The 23,224-nt window shown below is 35.4% G+C and overlaps 1 protein-coding gene across 1 annotated transcript in view; it reads left to right on the top strand.

Moving 5' to 3' along the window:
• LOC106876833 (nephrocystin-3) overlaps nucleotides 1-23,224 on the top strand; it is a 96,142-nt gene that overhangs the window by 17,124 nt on the left and 55,794 nt on the right. Inside the window, exons 6-17 of the mRNA XM_014925551.2 lie at nucleotides 3,128-3,261; nucleotides 4,933-5,031; nucleotides 5,661-5,746; nucleotides 6,742-6,819; nucleotides 8,887-9,013; nucleotides 9,998-10,171; nucleotides 12,160-12,263; nucleotides 15,036-15,150; nucleotides 16,532-16,675; nucleotides 17,738-17,835; nucleotides 18,585-18,770; nucleotides 22,456-22,597. Coding sequence (XP_014781037.1) covers nucleotides 3,128-3,261; nucleotides 4,933-5,031; nucleotides 5,661-5,746; nucleotides 6,742-6,819; nucleotides 8,887-9,013; nucleotides 9,998-10,171; nucleotides 12,160-12,263; nucleotides 15,036-15,150; nucleotides 16,532-16,675; nucleotides 17,738-17,835; nucleotides 18,585-18,770; nucleotides 22,456-22,597 — 1,487 coding nt within the window. The remainder of the gene's footprint in view (nucleotides 1-3,127; nucleotides 3,262-4,932; nucleotides 5,032-5,660; nucleotides 5,747-6,741; nucleotides 6,820-8,886; nucleotides 9,014-9,997; nucleotides 10,172-12,159; nucleotides 12,264-15,035; nucleotides 15,151-16,531; nucleotides 16,676-17,737; nucleotides 17,836-18,584; nucleotides 18,771-22,455; nucleotides 22,598-23,224) is intronic.

The following is a 23,224-nucleotide window of genomic DNA, read 5'->3' as shown; positions in this document are numbered from 1 at the left end:
GTTGACAACGATCAGCTAAGAGCCGTAGTCGAAGCCACTCCACTTACAAATGTTCGAGAGGTTGCTTCTGAATCAGACGTAACATATACGATGATTTCCAACCACTTGAAAGAGATTGGAAAAACAAAAATACTTGAGAAATGGGTGCTGCACGAATTGAACCACAACCCCCCCAAAAAATGCCGTTTTGAAGTGTCGTCTTCCCTTTTTGTATGCAACAAAAATGACCCGTTTCTCGACTGGATTGTGACTTGCGATGTAAAGTGGATTCTTTACAACAACCGGCAATGCTCACCTCAGTGGTTAGATGCTGACAAGTTCCACTGCACTTCCCGAAGCCAATGTTGCACCAAAAGAAGGTCATGGTGACTGTTTGGTGGTCTGCGGCCGGCTTCATCCATCACAACTTTTTGGATCCAGACAAAACCATTACGGCAGAGAATTACTGTCAGCAAATGGATGAAATGCATAAGAATTTCCAACAACAACAGCCAGCATTGGTCAATAGAAAAGGACCGATTCTTCTCCACGACAACGCTCGGCCGCATGTCCACAACCGACCCTGCAGAAGTTGAACGAATTGGGCTATGAAATTCTACCTCATCACCAGACCTCTCACCTACTGACTACCACTTTTTCAAGCATCTCAACAACGTCCTGCGTGAGAAATGCTTCAAAAACCAAGACGATGCCAAACACACCTTCAGCGACTTCATCACCACCAGAATGCAGGATTTTTATGCTACTGGCATAAATAAACTTGTTTCGTGTTGGCAAAAGTGTGTTGATTCTGATGGTGTTTATTTCGATTAATAAAGTTTTGTTTGAGCCGAGATATGTGCATCTGAATTTAAAGGCTAAAAACCGCAAGAACTTTCTTGACAACCTAATACAATTTCGCCAAGCTTGGTGTGTCTTCTCAAACCCAACAAACCACTGACAGTCTTGGTCACATTATTTACATTATTATGTTGTAGAAGTGTGTGCATGTTTTTGGGGTTGATTGTGCATTGGGAATAGGTTGGTACCAGAACTAGTATTATTACCTGTGATATGTTGACGTTGTTCACAGTAAGAAGCTTACTTCCCATCCACATGGTACCGGGTTCAGTTCCACTGTGTGGCACCTTGGGCAAGTATCTTCTACTATAACCTTGAGCCAACCAAAGCCTTGTGACTGGATTTGGTAGACAGAAACTAAAAGAAGCCCATTGTATGTGTGTGTCTTTGTTTCTGTGTTTGTCTCCCACTACTACTTGACAACTGGTGCTGGTGTGTTTACATCCCCATAACTTAGCAGTTCAGCAAAAGAGGTTAATAGAATAAGTACCTGGCTTAAAAAAATAAGTCCTGGGGTTGATTCATTTGACTAAAAGTTCTTCAAGGCAGTGCCCCAGCATGGCTGCAGTCTAATGACTGAAACGAGTACGAGTAAAAAATGAAAAAAAGTGAGAACAGAAGCATTTGTATTGCCTCTGCTAAATTCTATAAAACCAGAGTTGAACACTAACAATTAATATCTCTTTTTGGATAAAGAGATATACTGAAATTAATTAGGTGTCTGATTAAAAAATTTTCTGGAAATTGACTGATCATGAATTCATTCATTCAATAAACGTATCTTCTGACAAATCAATTGACTCATGTCTAAGTTCATTCAATTTCTTCTAATACTGTATTCCATTTCTATATTTTCTAGATAATTTTAGAATATGACATTGGCCTAAAATCATATTGCATATTCATGTGAATCACTACCTAACCTAGTGAAGAAATTTCAGGTGTGGATACAAGGCCAGGAATTTAAGGGCCTTAGAGTTGATTTAGCAAAAGCCAAAGTCCTAGCAAGTAGGAAAACAGACAAATTACAAGTTCCTTCTGGAAGATAGTCTTGCTCGATATGTAAGAAGGGTGTTGGTAGACACTCCATATGTTGTACCCAGTGTAAGCTTTGGACACACAAGGTGTAGCAGTATCACAAGAAGGTTAATGGAGAATATATTTGTGCATAGAAAATGTGCTGGTACAATAAACGCTAAAAATGTGCAGACAATAGACTCCCTCATGCTCAGAAGGGTCACTAGAAGTAGTAGATAGTTTCTGTTACTTATGAGACCAAGTTAGCAATGGTGGAGGAAGTTCTGAAAGTGTAGTTGCTAGATTAAGAACAGACTGGGCAAAGTTGAGAGAGTTTAGACCTTTGTTGGTAATTAAGGGCCTTTCCCTCAGAATGAAAGGCAGATTGTATGATGTCTGTGTACATACAGCTTTGTTACATGGCAATGAAATGTGGGCTTTGACTACAGAGGACTTGTGAAGGCTTGAAAGAATTGAAACTGGCATGGTCTGCTGGATGGATAATGTCAGTGTGCATGTATGATAGGATGTAAATAATTTAAGAGGAAAACTAGGTATAAAAGGCATCAGATTTAGGTGCAAGAGAGAAGACTGCACTGGTTTGGTCATGTGATGCATATGAATATGGACAGCTGCATATAAAAGTACTAAGATCTAATTGTGGAAGGAGTAGACCCAGGAAGATGTGGGACAAAGTGGTGAGAAAGGATCTTCGTATGCTGGGCTTCACTGAGGAAATGACAAGGGACCAGATGTGGCAATTTGCTGTACTTGATAATAAAACATGTCAAGCTAAGTATAATTGCTGTCTTCCATCCATGCAGGCTTGTCCTTTCAGGTGCCAGTGCCTCATAAAAAGCACCTGTGCCAATGCTGCATAAACACACCCATGCTGGGAGCACGTAAGAAGCACCCAGCACACTCTGTAAGTGGTTGGTGGTAGGAAGGGCATCCAACTGTAGAAACCATGCCACAACAGACAATTGCAGCCTGGACAACTCCCTGCTAGCCAGCTCCATGTCAAACCACCTAATCCATGCTAGCATGGAAAGCAAATATTAAATGATGATGATGACGATGTTTTTACTTTTGTGTTAAAGCATTAAAGAAGAATGTTTTCTTGATTGCTATTAGTGTTGCTTTACTCATACTGACTGATAATGTGTTAGGTAAAACAAGGGTCAACATACCATTCCATTTCCATTTCAAACTCATTTATTCTTTATTTGATTTTTTTTTTTAATTTACATATTTTTTTTTTCTTCATTAGAGGATTGGAGTTTGGCCCTTGGAAAGCTTACACAAATCAGCCCTACAATTCCAGAGCATTTAATTGCTAATGTAGTTCGAATTTTTGTGTCCATCTCTAATGATAGCAAAATGGAATTTGATATTTTTCAAAAGGTAAATGTTTCTTTCTTATCTTTACTTGGTTTGGTCTTTACCAGAAAGAAATAATAATCATCTCTAAATTTCTATAAAACTATAGCAAAGTAATTAAGAATGTCAGACTCGGACGTTAGAGATGAAAGTTCAAAATCCCAATGCTAGGGGCATACATTTATGAATGTATGGATGGATGAATGTGTGCATGCATGTGTGTGTTTACGGATGTGTATACATATTTATGTATGTATGTACTTATGCATCTCTACATGTACGTATGTATTGATGATGGTGACAGCAGCAATGATGAGCACTCACTCTCTAACACACACACACACACACACACACACACACACATAAAATTATGCCTCTGTTAGTGATAGATACATTCCTAAAACATAAAATTACAAGTTTCATATGACACAAACCCCAATAAATGTGACAGGTGTTGGTAAATGGTCGAAAACTCCACTGGTTCACTGTCTTACTCTCTAAGCACTCAATAACTAGATATCAAGGCAGGAGCTGGATGAATTGTTAGCACACCAGACAAAATGATAAGCAGCATTTCATCCATCTTTATGTTCTGAGTTCAAATTCTGCCAAGGTTGACTTTGCCTGTCATCCTCTAGGGATTGATAAATTAAGTACTAGTTGAGTATTGGGGTTGATATAATCAGCTTACCCACTGCCCCGAAATTGCTGGCCTCATGTTAAAATTCAAAACCAACAACTTTAGATAACCTCACTCAGTTTGATTTTACAAAATGGGATCTAGAATTATAAATGAATTAGAAGACATTTGAAGAATCATCACTCACCTAGATGCATATCATTCATTTTCCCCCTTAAATCCGATTCCTTGAACAAATCCTTTTTTTTTAGTGCTGATAACAACAGGATTGTCTTGGTAGAAGTTTTTATTTTGTTCAAGATGGTTCTAATCCTCGTTTATTCCAAGATTAAAGACTTTCTCCTATATGCTTGACATTCAAGAGTGTGGGCATGGCTGTGTGGTAAGAAGTTTGCTTCCCAGCCCCATATGGTTCCAGATTCTATCCCACTGTGTGGCACTTTGGGCAAGCAACTTCTTCTATAGCCTTGTGCCAATCAAAGCCTTGAGCCAATCAAAGCCTTGTGAGTGGAATTAGTAGACAGAAATTCAAAGAAGCCCATCACATATATGTGTGTGTCCACTGCTTGACAACTAGTGTTGGTGCGTTTACATCTCCATAACTTAGTGGTTTGGCCAAAATGATGATAGACTAAGTACTGTGCTTTATAAAGTAAGTACTAGGATTGATTTATTCGATTTAAAATTCTTCAAGGCGGTGCCCCAGCATGGCCACAGTCTAATGACTGAAACATCAGATTTCAGTCACTTCAACACACAAGTTTTACATTCAGTATCATGCTTTCCCATCGCAGGTCAGATGAGTTTTCATCATGTGGTATTGCTGGTTGTTTTTCCATTCATGCTGAGTTAAAAATTGAGAGAACAATTTGAGTGTATGGGGGAATGTCTGAGTTTTTTTTACATGCTAGCATACAATTATTATAATAATGTATATCTACCCCACTGGAAATATCTCCCAAAACCATGTAACAAATAACAAAGCAGTACTAAATGAGTAGCATGACCTAGGTAAAACTGTATAATTATTTCATATATACATATTATCTTTGCAGGATTATGCTCCAAAGCTTGCCAGTCTATGTCAAGGGGAAGGCCGAACTTTGATTGTTGTTAACATGCATGTAGATGATGATGTGAGCCTATCATCAACGGTTTGTTGCTTTCTCTTTATGTTTTAACTTTTGGATGATATCTATCTATCTATCTATCCATATGCATATATTTATATTTCTCATTTCAACAATATGTTAATTTCTTATAAAGTAAGTCTAATCAATTTCATTTGTTCTAATAATTATTTGAAATCCAGATACTAGACTATCAACTGTATAGGTATGAATTTGTATCTTGTTGTTGATTAGCCTTAAGCTGGCCTTGAGTAAACCTCAAATTGTTTTTAGGGCTATGTAGGATTACATAATCTATCTTTACTTATGACACTAAGGTATGATCTGAAGGAGATTTGGTTATTATTTCTTGCAGATTAAACTACCACATAAGTTCCTTATTTGGTCAATAGTAACTGTATTTTGCACATTAGCAAACTGAGTTAGATATGTTGATTGTAGGCCCAGTGTGATCATGGTGGGATATAATTTCTTGGTTTCTCAGAAGTAGTCCTGTGTCATACTGGCCAGTTGCAACCTACTCCAACAATATTCAGTACAGAAGGACAAACTGTAAAACAAAGAAAGTACAGAATTCAATGAAAAAAATCCATATAGATACCCAATTACATGCACACTAAAGCTTCTTAAATGGTAAATTTTTATCCTTACAGGTGTTTGAGCTTCATTTGCAAGCAATAAAAAGACAAATCCAGATGTCAAACTTGTATTTAGCTTTCAGAGGGGTTGAGGCTAACAGGTAACAGCATATTTACTCTTTCTTTATTTGATGTTTTTTGTAGTTGAAAGTATGAAACCCCATGGTCTGTGGACACTTTGATAACTTGTAAATTTGCATTCCTTTTAAATTTATGTTAACACAAAATGTAATAGTTTTCTGATTGAAAACTTTGTATTCAAGAGTTTAGAGATGGACCCTGTATGCAGTGAATGTGACAATTTTGTCTGAAGGAGTATTAACCCTTTAGCATTTAAACCAGCCATATCTGGCCTGAATATTCTACATGTTTTAAGTTCAAACCAGTCAGATTTGACCTCACAAACTTACCCTACAATGTCATTCTGGAAGTAAATGATCGCATGATTCAAAATCTTGAAGCTACAAGATCATATATGATTAATTCAAAACACTGTGAATAAGTAAGCATAACATTTGATAAAGTAATCTGATTTTAGGAATATTGCCTTTCTGTTAATATTTAGACAGAAGAGGAAGAGTAGTAGCCATAACATTTTGCTGAGTCTCTGGAACTGATGGTCAGAGATCGAACAAAAAACACTGATTCATAAGTTAATGCTTACAAGAAAGTGAACTCCTCTAAAAGTTCTCCAAAACCAGGTCGTTGTGTTAAATTGAGCTATGAATGAAGTTTATCACTCAAGAAGGGGCTTCCAGAAAGTTTCTGTCTATTCATTGTCACTTACAAGTCCTGGGTTTACCTGCAGCCATAATACAAAAATCTTGCTGGCCATGGTGTCAAATCAGGAGCAACGTGATCACATAACAAACTTGTTAATCACAGTTATGCCTTGAACCATCTGAGTTGAAGAATGGCAGTAGAGAGAATTCTATAAAGTTGTCATGGATCCTCTTGGCAAATATGAATTCTGATGTAAATCTTTTTTTCTTCTTCCTCATCATGTAATATCTACTTTCTGTGCTTACATTTATCTTGTATTTCTCTACTCCAAATCTTTACCATTCTTTGCATTCTTCATCTCATTTTATTTCAGGTTTAATAGCTGGGAATACAGCTGGGGACATCTAGATAGCCTTGGGGTGCGACCTGCTGTATTTTGTCTTCGTGAAAAGTAAGTACGGTTTTTTAAATTTTTATTTTCTTTCTTTTATATGCTTTGGTTCCCCTGTCTGTCAATATTATAGGAACCTATAAAAGACAGCAAGCTGGCAGGATTATTAGCATGCTGATGAAAGTGTCTAAGGCAGTGAGTTGGTAGAATCGTTAGCACACCAGACGAAATGCTTAGCAGCATTTCATCTATCTTCGTGTGCCGAGTTCAAATTTTGCTGAGGTTGACTTTGTCTTTCATCCTTTTGGGGGCAATAAAACAAGTACCAGTTGAGCAATGGGGTTGATCTAATCAACTTTCCTCTTCCCCCAAAACTGCTGGCCTTGTGCCAAAATTTGAAACCAATGTTATAGGTACCTGTTATGTAATGGGTGTGATTCAGTCAGCTTTACCGTTTCTTTTTGTATTTGTGATCCTTTGTCAATATGAGAAACCATATTTGTAACTGAAAAAATTACAAGGGTTGGAGGAGGTATAATTGGGAGATGTGTTACTGTACCTGTTGAGTCAAGTCATATTTGGTACTGACATTTTCTTTGTTTTTCTTTTCTTCTCTCAGTTTATATCCTATACATCTATATTGATTTTAAACTCAAGTGGTTGTGGATTGCTGTGGAATGCCATTCAGTATTTAGTTATATTTTTTTTATGTTATAAGTTCTTGCCCTGCAACTGTGAGAAAGAATAAGTAGATATGTTATTGTCTTTGTTACAAAATGGTGAATGAATTACGTAATGGCAAATAAGATGAAAATGTGCATCAAAGTCATATGATGGTGGTGATGTCATCAATGATAATGAGAGGAATTTATGATGATGATGGTGGTAGTGGTCAGCAGTAGCATGGATCTTAGATCAATTTGTTGTTTGGAAAACTACTATTAAATGATACCAACTCTCCAGTTCAAAAAGTCAACTTTTGCTTTTTCCTTTGCAATTTATGCTGGCTATTTGATAATGCCAGCTATTTACCACAGGGGAGCTTGTATGTGGTTGCTTGACCTGCTAGAAATTGTCAAATCACCCTCCAGTTGCATCTAGCTCTCTTAAAAAGGGATACATTGGATAATGTAAGTCTAGATATACAATGCCTGAAAGCATTACATCATGGCTGGAATGTTTGCAGTCATAGACCTACTTACCATCATCACTATCATTATCATCATCATCATCATCATCGTTTAACATCCGCTTTCCATGCTTGTTACATAATCTGTTCAGTGTAGCAAGTAAGTCTTTAAGAAACTATTTTGTGGCTTTTAATTTTGAAGTCCTAAAGCTTAGGACATTACATACAACTATGAAGATATGTTTAACTACAACTACAATGTTGATCAAATCTTTAATGTTCAGTGAAATTTGTTAGATCAAACATTCTGTGTGGGTATATCTAAAGTACCAGGCCTCTATGCCATAAGTGTGCTTAAGAAGAGTTGACCATCATTGTATTGGAGAATGTTGCTGCTGAGAGGAGATAGCAAACTTCATTTGAAAATATGGTGTGAATCAAAAAGAAGGAAGTTTAATGGATTTTGAGTCCATTAATGATAACCCCAGCAGAAAAAGTTTTTTTTAAAATTTTGTTTTAAGCTTTTGGTATGGCATAGTCAGTGAAGGAAGGACACATCCATGACTTATTTCAGGCTCCTTGAGACTTCTAGGAGGAATTTATAATGCTTGAAACAGACTTTGGCTTTACTAAAAGTACCTATGGGCCAGTTGATGTTCAGCTGGGGAAATAGATTAAATCTACCATTCAGAAACAGGAATGTTCTCTCCAACAAGCTTCTGTGCAATTTCCATCTGCATGATTTTCATTTCACTCACAAGACATTGGTCAGTCTATGTTGTGCTGTAGAATTGAACTAAAGAAACTTCTAGCTGTAGTGTGATCTTCTGAATCTTCTAAGTATACCAGAACTCACTTTGGTATTACTGCTGATGATTATGATGATGAATTTGGTTTTGGGTAAAATAGCAACAATGTCAAACATAATAATGTTGAAAGTGTCATAACAGAATTGGTAGTGGTGAGGATGATGATAATGATAAATTTTTACTTTTCAGATATGATGGCACGCAAATAAATAACCTGAACATCCAGAGCAGTAACGTCCGTGTCTTGAATGGTTATAACACACCAGCCAAAGGTGCTGAGTTAGCCTATAATGAAATTGACAAGATATTGAAAATGGTAAGCATTCTGTATTATTTGATCGTACGTTAGTATGTTAGACTACTGCTACAAACTTATATGTTCAAATTGTTTTGGAGTTATTATGGTGTCCCCACTAGATCAGACATGACAATAGATACTGCTCACATTCATGGTTGAATGGTTTGCAATAAGAAGAGACTACAACTACAAAACATAGATGAGCCAATACTGCAACACCTACATTTTGTTCAACCTGGTAGAAACAGCACCCAACCATCTTAATCAATGAGAGGACAGATTGGATAGACTATGTCTGAAGAAAAGATAGGATGGTCATAACTGAAATGACTTGTCAGAGTTCAACTGGGTTTAATCAACAATGGCTAAACATGTTTTAAGATATTAAAAGATGAAAAATTGACCTCCCTTGGAACAGATTATTGGTCTACTATAGATTATTGGTCTAACACTCTCAGGTCATCTGATATCTATTTTTAACAGTTAGATAAAGTGAGGCAATGTAGAATATAGTGTTTTGCTAAGAAACACTAAGAAATATACCTGCCTGGTGTTGGTTTGAACTCACAATCTATGAGTTGGTAGATAGTCTACTACTTTATTCACTATATGCAAATGGACAAATGTACTGAAAAACTATCCCAATGTCATGTTTTGTTTTTCGGAATCAGCACCCTTGCTGGTGACACGTAAAAGGCACCTGTGCTGGTGACATGTAAAAGACACCTAATACACTCTGTGGAGTGGTTGGCATTAGGAAGGGCATCCAACCATAGAAACCAAGCCAAAACAGACTGGAGCCTGGTGCAGCTCTCTGGCTTACCATCTCCAGTTAAACCATTTAATCCATGTCAGCATGGATAATAGATGTTAAATGATGATGATGCTAATTGATTATTAGAATGTTTGAATCTTTCTCTATGTGGTCAGTAAGTAAGCCAATATTTCGACTCCATGTTGATGTTGAATTGTCTAAAGTTTTATATCTAATACTTTACACAGGAACTTGGTATTGATGCCAAAAAGGAAAAACCAGAAAGTGACTGTGGTTACTCTGAACTAGAAGGTCCTGAACAACTATGTGGTGGTGCTTTGTGGGACATCCAATGTGACTATGAGCATATGGTAGCTCTTAATGCTGCACTATCTTCAAGTTGTGAGCTTGGCTTTGAGAAGGTAAATGAATTTTCATCATCATTGTCTTTATTATTAATGCATCCTCATCATTTCCATCATCTGCATTGTTATCATCTTCCATTTTCATAGCATTGCATGCTGCTAAAATCCCTGCCACTTGCTCATTTTTCTCATAGCTCATCCTCCAACTGATGACGAGGTGGGCAGCTTTTGTCAATGATGTCTAGAGGGCTTCTACTTGCAGTCACACTTGCATGTGTTAGTGCAATTGCAAAGGTATGTGGTGTATTTGTCATTTGTTGATGTGTTGCTTGTGATGCTTCTCCAGTTTGTTTGGCTTGCATCACATTTTTGCTCAATGTTTCACTCAGTGTATCCCCCGTTGAATAGAAAACCTTAGTCAGACCGATTGAGAGTATAACCTATAAAAGCTGCTGTTGCTACTACTACTATTACTACTACTACTACTACTACCACCACCACCACCACCACCACCACCACCACCACTATCCCTAATAATAATAATTATAATTATATTACTGGGGTCAACTTGACCATTCAGCCATGTGGGGTCAATACAATAAAATACCAATGAAGTAGTGTAGCCTATGACATTGATTAAACCTCTTCTCTCAAAATTGCTTGCCTTATGCCTAAATCAGAAAGCAACTCCAGAAAAATACATTGTAGCTCTTAGTGATCTAAGTTCAAATTCTGCTGTTGTCAACTTCACCTTTCATCCTTTTGAGGTCAATAAAATAAAAAACAAATTGAGTACTGGGGTCAAGAAAAAAACGACTGTTTTTAATTTAGGCAAAAGGCCAGGAGGGGTTAGTTGATACCAACCCTAACACTAACCTAAGCTAGTATGTGGTGATGATGGTGATATCTTATATTGGCACAAGGTGATACATTAGTTGGAGATGGAGTGTAGTTAACTGAATCTGAATTCTGAATTAAAGTGAAATAATTATGTATGATAAATCCTTAATGTAGCACATCATTTTTTCTTTTAACATTCCAACATTAAAATAATATTGATAAGATTTTCTTACATTGGTACATCATCATCATAACCATTATTTAACATCTGTTTTCCATGCTGGCCTGGGCTGGATGGTTTGACCAGAGCTGACAAGCCAGAGGACCGCATTGCACTTTACTGTCAGTTTTGGCATGGTTTTTACAGTCAGATGCCCTTCCTAATGCCAATGACCTTACAGTGCAGTACAATAAGAATAATAATAGTCTACTTTCTCTCTCTCTCTCTTTCTTTATTTATCTATCTATCTATCTCTCATTGTGTTAAGTAAAAAAAAAAATAGAATGATCTAAGGGAACTATTTCATGTGGGCTTGTGACATGAATTTAAATAGATAAATTAAGATGTGATGTACAGAATGACTTGGATAAAAAAAAAGTCTCAGTTTATTGAAATTTCCCATTTAGTTGGGGAGAGACTACAAAAAAAACATGGTGGTAATTGTTTATAACTTTCATAGAAAATAGAAATAATTTCAAGAAATTATGAATTAATTTCTGAAAACTATTTACAAACATAAGGGAAAATTTGATAGTTGTTTGCAGGCAAGGGAAGCAGTTATGGACAGGTTTTAGTCTTATTGAATTTCATCAGTATAGTATTGTCTACTCAAAACTACATTGGTCCATTGACAAATTTTTATATAGAAAGAAAAATGTCACAAGTAATTTTGGGCTAGTGATAATAAAAAAATAAAAATCAGCTAAGGGAAATAACTCAAGTTGGATATTGGCTTAAATTTAGATAAATATGATGTGCTGTGTGAATGACTTCTGCAAAAAATACTTTATTAATTGAAATTTTTCTTTTGGAGAAAGAAAACAAATACCTAACATCAGTTGCTAGTACCTTTCGAAAAGAATGTGAAATAATTTTAAGCAATTGAGAATCAGTCTGTACTATAAGACATCAGCAAGTTTTATTGATATAAGGTTTTTTTTTAAATATTTTCCTCTAATTGTAATTCCTGTCTCATCTATTTCAGTATTATGAGCAATTGAATAGTCATGTACATGCCTGTGGACCTCAGCCACCCCTTTTGATCATTGGTTCTTCTGGCACCGGTCGTTCTTTGCTCCTAGCAAAATGGTAAATGAAATTTTTATTCACTTTTCATTTTTTATCTGGAGAGAACCCAGAATAATTTCAACATTTGAAAGAACAATGATCACTCCTTAAATTTCATCTTTATTGAAAACACAAAAAAAAAAGTTAGATTCACTTCAACATTTAAATTTAATTTGTCAAAATGTTTTTGTCGTTTTGAAATGCGCGACTTGTTCACTGACAAAATTCCAAGATGCAGCATGGAATTTTGTCAGTGAACAAGTTGCAGTTTCAAAGCAACAAAAATATTTTGACAAATTAAATTTAAATGTTGAAGTGAATCTAACGGTTTTTGTATGTTTTTTAAATGGCTTATAAACACCTTCCACGCTGCAATTGTTTTTGTTTAAGCTCACAATCTCAGATCAAATCACTTGCTATGCAAGTACATCTCTGTAATTCAACTTTATTATTTATAGAGATGTTGGTCTGATCCAAATATTTTTTGTTTTTATTTGTGTCTGTGTTCTGTCAAATAATTTCCAGTGTTAGTTAATTAAAGATTATTATATTGTACCAGAAACAAAATACTAAAATTATTATTTATTTATATATGCTACTTTATTGCTGCCTTTGCGGATTCCCATGGCTCTCTGTTGCCATCCAATTCCATTATTATGAATTTGAATTGAGAGCTTTTCATAGTGAGTCTCTCTTTAGCTGATTACGCAACCATAGATGCCACCACTATGGATGCGTTGCAGTTACTCTCTTGACAGAGCTGAGTGATCCTGAACATTGTTCTTTTAGGATTCCTCTGCTCAGCATCAATGTTAGAAGCACCCTTGGTTCATTTGAGCACTTTCACTACCTCTTCATAATCCACCATGCTGCAGTCCCATGGCTATCCCTGACAGGGTGGCTGAACAGATGCTATGTCTTGCCAAAGGGTAGCCGTAACTATGCAGATAGTTGTCACTCCATGAGGTATTTTCAAAATATCCACATACCCATTATTTACATATAATCTTAAAGTATAATTATTTTGTATCCTACCTAATTATTTCCCACATCCACCCATTTTCCTGTGTGTTTCCTTCCCCTAGTCATATTTAGTCTTGGAGCAAACAGTCTTTTCTCATTTAAAACACTAACATTTTTTCAGTGTTGGTAAAATAAATACTGTTAGCATACTGGGGCTGATTTAATTAAATATCCCCCCCTCAGATTTTGTAGCTTGCTTGTCACTCTTAGAAATCACTATAAGGTAGGGCAACAGATCAGTAGAATTATTAGTACATCAGGTAAAAGGCCTTTGATATTTGTTCTGGTTCTTCACATTCTGAGTTCAAATCCTGCTGAGGTCAACTTCTGAGGTTCATAAAATAAAGTAGTATTTGTTCCTTGGGCTGATTAAATTGACTGTTCCTCTTCCACTAAATTTCTGGCCTGATGCTTAATAAAGAAATTATTATTAAAGCAAAAGAAATGCTGAATGAAATGCCTTACAGTATTTAGTGTTCTACTTCAACATTTTGAGTTCAAATCTTTACATAGTCTACATCTACCATTTGGACCCATTGCAGGGCTGTAAACTGTTGGATCATAAATATGGGATCAGCACCAACAGAAAACTTGGATTTGACGAAATGACACATGACTAAGCAACTAGGATATTTTTCTTGATGAAGTTGGGTCCTACGAAAACAAAAGAGAATAACTGTCCAATATTGTAGTATTGTGGTTGATTCAGTCAACTGTACTGCTTGCTTATACATTTGTTCTCCTGCATAGATATTATTAATATATTATTGTTGTTAATTATAGTTATGGCTGCCAATGGATTGCAGATTTAGTTACATTCATTTGCATTTTGATTTTAAATTTCACCAAATATTGGAGTCAATCTAATTAACACTATCTTCAATGGCATAGTGCCTATCCCAGAAATCATTGTTATTGTTACTGAGATCAGTAGATCTTAAAATTTGTAAAATTTCTTTATAAAAACTTCATTAGCTTAAAGGATTAGGCATATCCTGCCCTTTTATTTAATATTTTATCTGACCAATATGTTTTGATCATGCAGTTGATGAACATAAGGAAGTCTTACAGTATAGTTATCTCTTCAACTTCAGTAACTAGATCCAGTTGATGTTCATACCAGTTTAACTTGAAGAACTGGTAAAGGTAAAGTTACATTCTTGAGTCATGTTGACTCATAAGGGCTGGTTTCCCGGTTTCATGGCATATAAATTCACCACCTGGATGGGACGCTAGAATTACTCACTTTTGCCAGCTTATTGAACTGGAGCAGCATGAAATTACGTGTTTTGCTCAAGAACGCAACCCGTTGCCTGGTCCAAGAATCAAAACCACAATCTTACGATCATGAGTCCAATATCCTAACCACTAAGCCATGCACCTCCACGAAGAACTGGTTAATCTTCCAGTGAATATATTAGTAAAATCTGTAGCAGAATATTCCTGTTTTCACAAAAAAAAGTTGTGAATGAAACAATCAGTAATATTGGATAAATTATGGTGTTATATTTTTCATGTTGAAAGTTTATATCCTATCAGAGTTGACTTTACCTTTCATTCTTGCAGAGTCAGTACAAATATGTACCTGCTACATTCAGGCAGTTGGTTCTATCAACCATTGCACTTCTATAAATGTGTGATCTTGTACCAGTGTTAAAAATAATAATAATTACTATTTTGCTTTTATTTTTGTCCCTGTGCCAATGCTCGAAATCATAAAAATTGTTTAAATGACTTGAATATTTATATTTTTCTCTTTTGTTTTTGTAGGACCCAACTTCATCAAGAAAAATATCCTAGTTGCTTAGTCATGTGTCATTTCGTCAGATCCAAGTCTTCTGTTGGTGCTGATCCCATATTTATGATCCGACGGTTTACAGCCCAGGTATTTCAGTCATTCTGCTTATTGTATTTGTACATGTATGCAAACACTTTCATTGCCTGTATTGGCAGAATTTCTGTATTTAATTTAATTCCTTTACATTCTGAGTTTAAATCCTGCTGCAGTCATCTTTACCTTTCCTCCCTCTCGGGTTGGTTTAATAGATTATGCTCCCTCCACAAAATCTGTGGCCTTTTGCCTGTATTTAAAATTCTCATTTTCTTTATTGATGTTGTTAATAACTGAAGAGATGTCTGTGATAATAGAGTGCAAGATGCTCTCTAATGTAAATGGTTTTCATTTTTAATCTTGTACAGAATCATCACCCCACCAGTAAAAATGCTTAGCAGCATTTCTTCTGTCTTTACATCCTGAGTTCAAAAGCTTTTGGGGTTGATTTTGCCTTTCATCCTTTCAGGGTCAATAAAATAAATACTAGTTGAACACTGGGTGGGGTCAATATTATTGACTTACTCTCTCCCCTGAAATTACTGGCCTTATGCCCAAATTTGAAACCCAGTATTAATCTTATTTTTTATTCTGACTTCAAACCCTGTCATGGAGCAGAGTTTTGAATCATTCAACTATGCTCCTTATTTCATTACAGAACCAGCCTTGTTCTTAAAGTTGGTGGAGATGGTTATTACAACAGTTTTCAAAATTATTTACTTTGCAGTTTTCAGCTTGATGCATTCTGGGTTAAACTCCACTGGGATCAACTTCAAATTTTGTCTTTTCCAGGTCAACAGAATTAGCACCATTATATTTTAGCCCATTTTTCTCCAAGTAATATACATGAGTTGAGTTAAACTCAGAACTGCAAGTCAACTAGACATTCAACAGTTTCTTAATGCTGCCACTGCCTACAGTGGTAGGTTGTTCACACCCTGTACTACCTATTTACATTTAGATAGACTTTAGAGTTCTGCCTCTTGTCTACAAAGATAATGCTGCATCATGGGTAATGTATCTTACGTACTTACTAGTTTAACACCACTTCTATCTTAGATGTCTATAGGAGTCCACCCTGTTATAAATTCTGGTTACCTTCTCTCTTATGTTTTATACCTCGATATTGAACTATAGCTCTTCAGATTAGGCATTAGCCACCTTGGAGGGCCTACAAAGTTTATGAGTACGTTCCTCGTTCTTCCTTACCTAACATATATTTAAAAAATGTTAAGATACATGCTGATAACACCGCCTGATGGAATTTACATAGTTGCCATGTAAATTTCATCAGGACTAATCCAACTTTTACAAAATTTAGTTTTGTGTTAGTGGTGTTCCAGTAAGGTCACAGCCTACCCTTTGAGACTATTGAGAAAGTCAAAGTGTAATGAAAAGAAATCTATAATCTGATTTGCTTATTTCTTTTACACAGCTGATGCAGCATGTTACCTCACCACCTGCTTTGACATGTAACCCTGTACGTCTGGAAGAGGAGTTTCCTCGATGGTTAGAGAAAGTTTCATCAAGACTACCTGGCGGGGTAGTTTTGGTACTTGATTCTGTTGACCTCTTTCAAGTAAGTAACAAACAGTTTTCATCATCTTTGAGATACATTCATTCTATTTTATGTTTATGTATTTGTTTTCCCAAATTCTTGACGTGAAATTGTATTTTGAAACAGATATTGTTATACACAGGGATGGTCATATTTTGCCAACTGTGTGTGTGTTTAATTGGCAAAATATGGCCATCCACAAGTATAACAACATTTTATTTTACATTCATTTTATTAAATAAGGCTTTGCAATGGTTAAATTATTGCTTTCTGTATATTCTAAATCTGTGGTTTGGTATTGGACCAGCAACTCAAAAGTTTTTAGTTCAAATCTGCAGCAAGTCTTTGTTGTGCATTTGGGTAGAACATTTCTGATTTTCTGTTACCTAACTGCCAGAAATAGTTTTAAGATTTTCTGAGATCTCATACTGAACAGAATGACAACTAACTCATGGTTGAGATTTATCTTTCATATATCTACTGTCATGAAACCAAAGTTAAGCACCAACCCTTAAAGACTCTCAGGGATTAAGGGACATATACATTTTGTAGAATGCTGACTTTGCTGGTATGACTGAAGGAATATGATAATTATATTAAGTTCCTTAAAAAACAAAGAGAGAGTGATTGCTACAATAGCAGCAGCCATTGCTCAGGATTCTCTAGGGCAGTGTGTCTATGTAGTCATTTTTGGTACTGCTGTTGGAAATATACCGAGTTTATGATGAGACTTTGTAAATTAGGAAATTTGGAATTAAGTTAGACTTCTTAAAATTATCAGGAGTCCAATTCACAATTCCAGTTTCAATTGTCTTAAAAAGATCAAAAACGTATCACTGCCAACTCTTTTCTAAGGAATAGGATACTCTGTTTAATATTTTTTGAGAAAGACTTGATATTAATTCTTTCAAATTAGGCAGATGAGGTATGTAGTTAGATTACAGTATGAACTTCCAACTTAAGAACTTGTGCTCTAATACCTTACACACTCAACCATTTTAATTCTGCAAATTAGATTACAGGATTCAGGGTGTTTTTTGTTTATTTCCTTTCATTTTTTTTTTTTTTTTTCATCTTCTCAAGGAAGCTGAAGAACACCTCAAGTGGTTATTGGATCCGTTGCCTGTTGGTGTTCATGTGATAGCAACCGTAAATGAAAAGTCTTGTCCACAGTCTTGGAGGTAAGATATTATAAATTACACGCATCAGTTTTCTTGGACTCAAAGAGGCATCTTCTGTAAGTAGTGTCACCTAAAAAGGAATTGTCACATGCAAGTCATTGTTACAAACATCAACATAAAGCAAATCTTTTAGATCTATTTTTGCAAGTTATAGAGTACAAAGGATATTGAGCTCCCTGCTGCTAAGCCTAAATATCTATAGTCAGGGAACTGAATACCAGGAATATATAAGAGAGGAAGGTTAATGAACTTTTATTATAGAAACTGAGAATCTTATTTTGCCATAATACACATACTAGCCTTATCTTAAAATTCTAACAAACACTATTTATTACATATAGTATAAGGTATTGTGATATGCTGTTGTTTTTTAGCCCCAGGTCAGCCTGATTGAGCAGACCTATGATCAAAAGCTTTTCAACTATGACAGTTTTATCTTTTTTTATTATATTTAAGACTACATTGTTCCAGTAAATCCTTCCTTTTTTAAGATGGTTGAAATTCTATCAAACTAAGTGATTACATAGTCCTCTATGTGTTATCCTTACACATTAACATTAAAGAACGATGAAAAAAATTCCTTTAAATAATTGCTGGACAAAGATATTTATATTAATATACAAATGTGTTTTTCTTTTGAAAAGCCAGTCTGCCAATACAAGTATGAAATATTTGGGAACAATGGTAAAACACACAAAAATAAGTAAAAATTAAAAGTCTGGTTGTTATTCTGAATTTTCTACTTCTAGACAATGGGCAACACTTCATCTAGATCCATTAAGCAAGAAAAATGTCAAAGAACTTCTCAGGGCAGAGCTAGCTTTGTTTGACATTCGTTTGAGTCAAGAAGAAGAGACCAGTTTCCTAGAACACTGCCAGACTGATGACACTTGTGCACCACTGTTTACTATGGTTTTAACTCGACATATTGTATGGTAAGTGACTTTTAATTTTACAATACTCAGTCACAATCTTAAATATATGACATTATGCCTTACATCAATGTCTCCACAATTATTGGCTGACTCCATAATTATCATAATTGTTTAAACATTAATGTTTTGATGTGACTGCTGTACAATATATACCTCTTTATCTTGATCTTTCATTATCTTGTTTGACAACCTAGCAACGTTTGATTTGATCTTTCTGCCTTTTTTCAGAATTTTTTTTTCTATCTTTGTCACATGTATCCTCCACTGTCAACTCCAGATACTTCTGAGCATTAAATGTTTCTACAAAACAAGTCATTTCTGCTTTGTACATTGATTAATGCTTTAAATAGCCATCAGCTTTCTCAACTCACATATATTTAACTTATTCTGAGGATTATTTTTGCAAACACATTTTTTCAACCCATTCTTCTTAGCTATTACTTCATTGGGATGGATGACTCAGAGGTTGCTATCACATATATTGGAGTGGTCTATGGGTCCAGCACCAGATTTATCATGTTAAATAAACACTAGTTTATCCTAGAACCATGTTACATATGTTGTTTGCAATAGTCATATGTAGTGTAGTAGCAAATGTGCTCTAACTATTTTTATGCAGAGAAGTTGGATTTAATATTTAATATTTAACATAAGAGGTTGACAACTCTACAAATAGGCGATGGTCAAATGTTAAATAATTTTCTAGATTAAAGTTTAAATCCTGATTAATTTTAATCTTATTGCCATGTTCTACCGTTTATGGATGGTATGATAGTTGTACCATTTGTAGATAATATTTGCAGAAACTAAAACTACTTCTGATACAAATTGTAGGTAGTTGTCTATATTTATGTATCTAATACAACACATCTGTCTGAAACTCTGAAATACAAGCCTATCTCTATTGTCCTGCTATACTCTTTGTATATTCCAACTTTGTTTCTTAAGGTGATGTCTATATATATATATGAAGAACCCACACTTTTTATAACTTAACTGTCTCCTCTAGATATCAATAACAAATATTTCTAGTTACTTTGACTCAAAATTTTCTTTTCTCAATCCTAACTGACATACTAATCCTCTACCCTATTCATCACTCTATCTGCAGTCATTGCCCAGTGATAGATAGATAGATAGATAGAGAGAGAGACAGACAGACAGACAGACAGACAGATAGCTCGCTCCGGCCAGTTATGGTATTAGCTGTCAGTAGCCAAAGAATCAACTCAAACCAGCAGTAACGTTCCTTGTCAGATTTTTCTACTTTCACTTCTGACAGCTAATACCATGACAGTGCCAATATTTGAACTGTATCACCTGCTGGATTGGGCACCAATTTATAGCAGGTTTTGCCTTTGGAGGAAATTCAGTTGAGCAAAGTTTAGTCATACAACAATCATATTATTTACAATGGTGTTTTGTGCTGCCTTTCACATGGTATGAGGTTTCAACTAGGTGAACTCAGCTATTGAGAAGCTAGTAGCTTTTTGCCAACAACACAGTGCAACACTGAATTCGATACAGACTTACATCTTTCTATTGCTCAGTAACTCTTAACCTACTCCAAACTCACTGGTACTACTTCTTGGTTAACTGGTTGAGGTTCACCAGTTCATGGCAGCAAATGTAATATGCAATTTCTTACTCATTGAAGAGAATTAAAAGTTGTGCCTCCTACAGTGCTTTCAAAATAGTGGGAGGTATCTTCAAATCAGAAACCTGGTCTATATGCTTGCAACAGAGTAGGCTTCACTAAAGACATCCAAGAATCAGGTGGTTGCAGTCAATCAGTAAATAAATTAGCTCTACTATCCAAGTAGGCTGCTGTGGTATTTAAACTCAAAACAAACCAGATCAAGTATCACAAGGCATTCCATCTGAAGTTTTAACAATCCCACCAGTCTATCATCTTAGACTGGTACTTTATTTATCAACCTCTAGATGGATGAAAGGCAAAGTTAACCTGAGCAAAAACTCAGAACACAAGAATTCCTGAATAAATACTGCAATGCAAGACATCCAATGCTGTTAGAATTCTGCCAATCTGATAACTGCAAGTATAAGATTAACAAAACCGTTTATCAAGCATCATCCAGTCAACAACACTCTCCTTAACTGTAAAACAAGCATCAGAAAAGCAAATGATGCTTTCGTACTCCATACAGCTTGCAGACTCTCTTGACTTCTAAACTGTACCCAAACCATTACTAAGAGTATCTCCTCAAACTGTGAACAATCTGTTTATCTGCCATTGTTCAAGCATGATGAACTTCTGCTGGTAAAACAATTGAATTAGCTGACAGTTTCTTTGTCTACATAATCTAAAAGAACATGGAACCATGTGTCACAGAAGTAATGGGAGCAGGCACCTTCTTCATCTTTTGCAATAACCAGCCTTTTGGTTTTCCATTTTGCCACATCCATATTTTCTTATATCACTTGCTAGTAATCTTCAGCCTTCAGATAGGAACATGAATTTTTCTCTTTGATGTCATCAATTTCAGCTTTAATCTATATCTAACATAAGAACATCCTAACTAAATTATCTACTGAGATACTCTTATCCGTCTCTCCTTTCCTGGATCATGAATTTTCTCTCAGTTTACCCCATTGCAGTTCATGTTCGTTAGGCTTTTTCTATCAAATCTGGAGTTAAACTACTAGATTTGGCTAATACTTCCTTGAGTACATTATTGACCTTCTTGTTATTACTTCTAACTACATACTCCCATGTAAGATGGTACCACTCTTCATTATTCTTTAATCTTCCACATACAAGTGCATACACACCATTCATACATTGTTTTTGTAATCAAGCACTTCAAAAACATCCTCCAATGGGGACCTGATAATCTTGAATCTTTTAATAGCACAAAGACACAATCACTACACTAATAAGTTTTTCCACATATGCATTAAGAGCAAACAACTAAGCAGCACTGCAAGTGATAGGCCTCACAATCACTTATAATCTCTCATGACAATATTATATATAAATACATTGTCAATCACAACGACTAGGCTTTTTCTTTGTGGAAGGAAAATACTTCAGCTCTAATTAGCAAAGATTCACTGACCAGTACAGTACAACCACTAGCTTGGATGCAGTACTGTCTTACCTCTGCCTTTTTAAAGCATACCTTATATAACTCTCTCTCCTCCTTTTATCTCCTATACTGTATTTCGCCCCCAGTCCTCTACTTATCCCTGCACTAAGAAAATTTCCGTAATAATTCCTCTTTAGTGTTGTTCTCCTTGGTATCCCCTCCATTCTCACATATTTCTTATAAGTTTCTGTTTACAAACTGGAGCTCAGTCATACCAACCTGGCCATTCTAGAAACACATACAACGATGAAGGCTACTGCTCTTCTCTCTTAATAATAAAACTATTCACTTTATTGACAATTGTCTATTTACCATAGCTGATGCACCATTTTGTTTTTTTTGTTTTTTTTTGCCAAGTATTATAATTACCATAGCTTCCTATTTGTCTTTTTATGTTAAAAGAAAATCTGTATATCTTTAATACTGATAAACCTTCACACTTCATATACAGCTAACAACTTCATTTTTCATTTTTCCAAAATCAATAAAAATAAAAATATCAGTTATTTAAATAATAATATAATTTACTATAATTTTGTGTTTTTCTCTCTGTTTTTTTTTTTTTTTTGTCTCAGGACAGTGAAGCGTAGTGAGAAGTCTAAGGAATATCTGAAAGACATCCTGTCCTGCAATGACACAGTAGATCTATATGTTTGTGTCTTAGACAAAGTGCAGACTATTTGGGAGTCAGAAAATACAAAGGACATCATGGTGCAGGTAATTTTCTTTCTTTGTTTTTTTCTATCTAGTACCATTATCAGAAGACAATTCTATGTCATAACTTACCTTGAACTCCATACCATTAAATATTTGGGCACTGTCATGGTATTAGCTTTCAGAAGTGAAAGTTGATTCTTTGGCTACTGACAGCTAATACCATGACTAGCCGGAGCTATCTATCTGTCTGTCTGTCTGTCTGTCTGTCTATCTCACTAGCTCTCTCTCTATATATATATCTATCTATCTATTTATCACTTGTTCACCTCTGTTTGTGTCCGTAGAATTTATCAAATTAGAAAACACAAATTTAATATAAAAATATATTTTCTGAAATTGCAAATTATTTAAAATATGAAAATATAATTTTCAACAGAGAGAATTTATCAAAATAGAAAACAAATGAAGTTTGAAGTTTAAAAATAATAGGATCGACCACTCACGACTAGCTAGCGCGGACGCACGACTGCGCGTTCAGGACCACTCTGCTTTAGTAGTACCCTTATACTCTGTGTGTTTTCAAACGCATGGATATAGGTGTCAAATTTGTTCCAATAACTTTCGAGTGATAGATAGATAGATAGATAGAGAGAGAGACAGACAGACAGACAGACAGACAGACAGACA

Source organism: Octopus bimaculoides, chromosome 1 (genome assembly GCF_001194135.2).
Source record: "Octopus bimaculoides isolate UCB-OBI-ISO-001 chromosome 1, ASM119413v2, whole genome shotgun sequence".
Classification (NCBI taxonomy): Eukaryota; Metazoa; Mollusca; class Cephalopoda; order Octopoda; family Octopodidae; genus Octopus; species Octopus bimaculoides.
The sequence above is the reverse complement of the archived record's forward strand: the minus strand, read 5'-3'. Positions and strand labels throughout refer to the sequence as shown.